Source organism: Megalobrama amblycephala, linkage group LG6 (assembly GCF_018812025.1).
Source record: "Megalobrama amblycephala isolate DHTTF-2021 linkage group LG6, ASM1881202v1, whole genome shotgun sequence".
NCBI classification, from domain to species: Eukaryota; Metazoa; Chordata; class Actinopteri; order Cypriniformes; family Xenocyprididae; genus Megalobrama; species Megalobrama amblycephala.
In genome coordinates, this window is record NC_063049.1 from 22,128,742 (window position 1) to 22,134,741 (window position 6,000).

Sequence of the window (6,000 nt, forward strand, 5' to 3'; positions counted from 1 at the left end):
CTTCGTTGCTGTTGACTAATATAAAACGAGTGAAATTTCCTGCAGTGTAAATTATTTAGCTGTGTGTATGCGTCTCTTGTTGCGTCGTAGCACTAGCAGGATGTAGCAGAGCTGTGGTGTCAAGCAATGATCCGGAACTCACGATTAGATCATCAAGAGCAAGAAATAAAGAGACAGGACACAGAGAATAGCACTGCGTCCTTGTTTCTGAACTTCAGAGAATTATTGTATCTATGAACGACATAAAATATTGTCCCTCTAGTAATACTCACCATCAGAGCAGAACTGCTCCCTAGAGCACAGCCTCTTCTCAAACAAACAGCCTGTATGCAAGAGAGACAAAAAGACAGATGGAAGGATAAGAAATATGAAAGCAACTGAAAATAGAATAAAACATTTGGGGCCAGATTTACTAACAGCTCGTGCCAGCGCAAACCTTCTTTTGGCGTTAAAAACTACTTATTTACCTAAGACATGCAGTGAACAAATGAGCGATGAATTAAGATGTTATTTTTTGTGGCTTACCTTATTGCATGCATTTAAGAGTTTCCCTTTCAGATGCAAAACGACACGACAACGGCGTTTTGGTGTCCTGAAAACGCAAACTTTTGAAAACGGGTTTCAAAGTGCAAATTTTTTGAAAACGGTCTCCGTGTAAACAACAAAAACGCGAATCTGTGAAAACGGTGACACCATGACATGCGCATTACATGTTTAGTCTATAGTGTTTCATCGCCATCTGATGGCCTGCCAGCAGAATACAGCATTTTTAGTCATTTTCATGGATTCGTATGAATCATCCGTACAAAAAAAAAAAAAGTATGAATCATCGGTACGCGGAAAACTCAAAGGATAAACTTCTCCGTTTTAACCATATCGTTGTTGTGTAAACATACACACAGAACACGTTTTTTTTAATTCCACTGCACTACTTTTTCATTGTTTTTAATGTAAACATGTGCTAGACGGACATATTTAACCGTTGCGCACGCGTCTTTCTCAGTATGGAACGCCAAGCAGTTCAAATACACACAAACTTTTACGCGTAAAACAACATGACGGCATTCAAGTTAAAAGAAGTTCAACTTTTAAAAAACGCATATTTTTTAGTTCCACTGAGCTGCATCTTGTGTTTTTAACAGTAGAAATTCATTCTGTGAGGTTTTACTGTGGTTTGCTTATTTACTGGTATTTGCGCCATTAACCTCCCAAATAATGTCTTAAAGGTGCTAAAGAGGATGTTTTGTTTTATACATTTTCGCAATACTACTTGAAACTGTCTTTACTAACTGATAAAAGACTATTTATTAGGTGCACTGAAAGGAATAATATTAATATACATCATTTGTGCACAAGGTAGGGCCTTAAAAACATCAGCCAATCGTTTACACGATCATCGCGTAAACGATTGGCCCTCTGGCTTGTCAATCACTGCCATGACGTTCCTTGTGAGAGATGTGTGCGGCTGCGCGCTCCAGTAACTTTCCACACTCCACAGGCGCCGCATGCAATGTTTTTGTCAGGAGTAACAACTGCAGATTATGAGTTACCTGCGGTGAGTCCGACATAATGAATCCACTAACACACAGCGAATGCCGGTGGCATTCTCGTGCACGAGTTTTGGGAGGCGTTCCCTCGAAATGAGCTGTGATGGAGGGGGCTGTTCTTACGCATGCGCTCATTTCAAAAACTCACTAACAGTCTTTGGTTTCTCAGTCGACGAAAAGATCCTCTGTACCACCTTTAACCTATTTTGCGCTTGAAACGGCTGCGATAGTTACTGCTAAAATTTTCTTACTCGTGTTCATTTATTTGGATACCAGACGTTATCCAAACATATGGTTTCCCAAGCCACGTTATATTTTTAATTTGCTGCACCTGTGTTGTTAGAAAATCATGCACTTATCATTGGCTATGCTTGTTTGCAACCTTATACGCTAATTTGCGTTGATCATTATGGAAATAAACCCTGCGTCTGTGTTCTTTAGCTAGCGTATGTCAGAATGTATGTTAGCGCTATGGAATTGCGGTTTCACGCTAATTTTCCTTTTTAGTAAATTAGGCCCTAAATTTGACATCTCGAAAGCCTCAAAACATCTTTGTCAGTAGCAATATAGAAAAGACTGTATTCAAGTGACCTTTCCTGAACCAACATATTCATCTCAGCATAGGACTAACCCAGTCAAATCTGTCTCTCCTACTTTTTCTGACTCTGTTACAAGAGTTGGAGCTTAAAAACACAGTCCGAAAGCATATAAACAATATTGAATCAAGATGAATCAATGACAAGAATCATTCATCCATGATGGCCTATGATTGCAGTAGCTTGTTTCCCCTAAGATGCGGAGCTGCTGTGTGGGTAGATAGAATGAGGAGGGACGCTCTGGACATGTGCCGAACACAGCTGATCAAATAAAAAGGCAACATAACTGCCAGTGAGCATGACCTGAGTATGCTTGAGCGTGTGTGTGTGTCTGTGTGTGTGTGTGTGTGTGTGGGAATCGCCAGGCTGGCCAACAGCACTGCTGTCAGGGGAACCGAGCAGGACAAACAAAGATAAAGAGTCAGACTGATAAAGCTGTGGGAGAATAAAGTAAAGTGGCCTAAAAACAAATGTAGACAATTTAAAAAGCATGGGGCTTTTTTAAAATCATTCTAAATGGAAATATATACCAAAAACATACTATCATTAAACTGATGATCTCTATGAAGAATGGAGGTTACTTAACACACAATTTCATCAAAGAGCTATTTTTAAAACAACACACTCCAGTTTACGTCAATGAAAATTAGATTGTGTAAATTGTGTAAAGTTTGCTTATTATTTAAGGCTATTTTCCAGTAGAGCAAATGGACTCAGACAGATGTTAAACCTCTTAGAAAAAAAACATGTCAACCTCTCATTTCCATTTTCCAATGATTACTTATCACATCACTGAAAATCACCATGGCAGTGTTTTACTCTCTGGATTAATGATTAAAAAGAGCACTGAATTCCTGTATAAAACATAATCAACATCAACCACTGACACAGTTTAGTCTCAGACACTGTGCAAATCTATACTCAAACTGGAATAATCATTATTAATAAGTGTTAAGATGATAAGCAATATATTTGCACAAAATACTCCAATCAGTTGTCTGTGTATACATTAGTATCAGGCTTAAAGGGTTAGTTCACCCAAAAATGAAAATAATGTCATGTTTTACTCACCCTCATGTCATTCTACACCCGTAAGACCTTCGTTCATCTTCAGAACACAAATTAAGATATTTTTGATGAAATCCGTTGGCTCAGTGAGGCCTGCATTGACATTGTAACTCTAAAGATCCATTAATGTACTAAAAACATATTTAAATCAGTTCATGTGAGTACAGTGGTTCTACCTTAATATTATAAAGCGATGAGAATATTTTTGTGCGCCAAAAAACAAAACAACCAGCTTTGCAAATCGGATTCGGAGCGCCAAAGTCACGTGATTTCAGCAGTTTAGCCGTTTGATAGGAGATCCGAATCACTGATTCAATTCGTAAAGCTCTGAAGCAGTGTTTTGAAAGCACTATATTGTTGAAAAGTCATTATTTTGACCACTGTACTCACATGAACTGATTTAAATATGGTTTTAGTACATTAATGGATCTTGAGAGAGGAAATGTCATTGCAGGCCTCACGGAGCCATCGGATTTCATCAACAATATCTTAATTTGTGTTCTGAAGATGAACGAAGGTCTTACGGGTGTGGAACGACATGAGGGTGAGTAATTAATGACAGAATTTTCATTTTTGGGTGAACTAACCCTTTAAGAAGCAAAACCTTAAGTCTAAACCTACAATGTTTTCCTAATCTTTACAAAGGCAACACTTGCCATTTTTCTTTAATGTACAATTATATCCCCCTGGTTTATAATAAACCTCTTTCAAGTCTTAAACAAAACTCAATAATATAATGACTGGACTTGGCAACAAAAAATATCAGAGACTCAAGAAACAAAGTGTTGGCACCTGTGCAAGAATGAATGTTTCAACATCAACACCAGCCCTCAGAAAATGAGAGGACATGTTAGTGAACGAGACAAAACTAATATTAGCAAAGACTGCAAAAATAGTATCAGCTTATAATGAAATATTAAAGGAAAATAAGGAGATTAAAGGAAAATAAAATATAACAAAATGATTCATGCTGCTGCAGTTCATTGACACAGAACTAAAGCCTTAACCAGACTGTGCAAAGCAGTGAGAATTCTGCCATTGAGCTCTATACCATTCATAAATGACAATAGTACATACCAGTAACGCACGGATAAATTAAATACCAACAACCTTAAGAAAAAACATACGAGATAGTCTATTCATTAATTAGAAAATGTATAATTATGTATAAGATACAGAAATATTTACAAATAGGTCACTCGTCCAACGTCGTCGACGTGTCGCCAAGGATACAGAGAAGAGTCATTTCTATTGGTCAGAGCAGGGATGGAGAGTAAAAAGTATTTTTGTAAACCAAATAATGCTTGGATAGAGGGGGATAATATATATTGGATTACGTTTAGCCTACATAACCTTTGAAGAAACATAAAGTAGATAAATGCTTTCAAAATAAACAACATTGACCCTCTCCATGGTGCTGAAATGCTGCTCTTCAATGAACGTCTCCATACTGTCCATTCCCACCAGTTGCGTGATGAAGCTGAAAACGGTTCAGCCTTTAACACTTCTGATGCACGTTTAGTGGGAGAAGTGCAATCACAACCAAACACAATATGCAAATATTCTCAAATGTCATTAGGCTAATAAACATGATCCCACATACTAAACTGTCCACGAGTGGACTTTTGCTGTACTGTATAAGTAGGTAAATTGTCATAGGCCTTAAAAACCACACCAATGCACAATGTCTATGCACAATTCTTTTCGTGATATTTCTCTTCTGCCGACATTAACAGCCTACCTACCGTATTTGCCTGCCATTCCAAGCTGGCAGAATACGGACATCAAAAACAGGGCTCTCCATACTCGTGGATGCATCATTTTAACTATCCACGGGGTTGAAGTCAGCACGCGTTGTTTTATCGCCCTCCGTCAAGAAATTAAATCCACATCTTGTCTGTCGGTGCCGCAGGCGTGTCCTAAACGCGCAAGTGATGGACGCGTCAGGTAAGACAAATTAACAGTAGGCTTTCGTTTTAGGCAGTAATAAACATACAGGGGCAGTAACGAATGTACAGAATTTCTGGTGCGGATCTGGAGCGGGAATCACGATCTTTCTTCACCGATGTGGAGGGGACCCGCAATTACGTCATAGGGAGACCAGGAGATTTGTGAAGAGTCTTGCGTGTGTGCAAAAGGAAGGAGGGCAGGATGTGTGGCTGTCTGTCGTTTAGCGACTGCAGTAGATAGTGAATCCTTCTGTTGGTTATAGCCTAGTTTTCCTTCTCCCGTGAGGAAACTGAGGCGAAAATGACATCACATATCACTGGAAAAAAACGAATTCATCCTTAAAGTCAAATCCATGACAAATGCTATTTTACATGTTTACTATTATTGTCAGTCGTGTTCATTCCTGAATGTTTTACATTAAGCGTTCAATACTAATTTTGTGCAGTAGTAGCCTAGTGTAAGTAGGCTGAGTGGCTTTGTATCAGACTGTAATGTTTGACAACAAATGACAGACTATTTACTATATGTTCCCCATGTGTGGCATAGGAAACCACTGTCAAAAGAAAACCAATGTTGTTGTTGTTTTTAATCAAGAAACAGATAATATGCAAACACCTTCAGGAGAACAAGAAGCTTCAACAAAACATTCGTATGTAATCAGATAACCAGAAGAAGGAATTAGGATAAGCATGTACACATGAAGAGGATAAATAAAAATAAAAGACAATGTTGGTTAAGTGATGCTATATGATGCAAAATGATGCTAACAAGAGATAATTAGAAATAAACAAATGAAAACTATAAATGGAAGAAAGCTGGCTGAACCTAATCAAAGAGTC

The 6,000-nt window shown here is 38.2% G+C and overlaps 1 protein-coding gene across 3 annotated transcripts in view; it reads right to left on the reverse strand.

Moving 5' to 3' along the window:
* The window catches only part of ptprna (protein tyrosine phosphatase receptor type Na), a 34,626-nt gene extending 29,248 nt beyond the window's left edge, over nucleotides 1-5,378 (reverse strand). Inside the window, exons 1-2 of one of the 3 annotated variants that reach the window (XM_048193377.1) lie at nucleotides 4,957-5,378; nucleotides 273-323 (exon numbers count right to left, since the gene is read on the reverse strand). In XM_048193377.1, coding sequence (XP_048049334.1) covers nucleotides 273-323; nucleotides 4,957-5,032 — 127 coding nt within the window. In that variant the 5' untranslated portion in view covers nucleotides 5,033-5,378. Of the gene's footprint in view, nucleotides 1-272; nucleotides 324-525; nucleotides 668-4,956 lie in introns of those variants that run through there. The other 2 variants (XM_048193380.1, XM_048193378.1) reach the window with 2 other exon arrangements.
* Nucleotides 5,379-6,000: the final 622 nt, after the last annotated feature.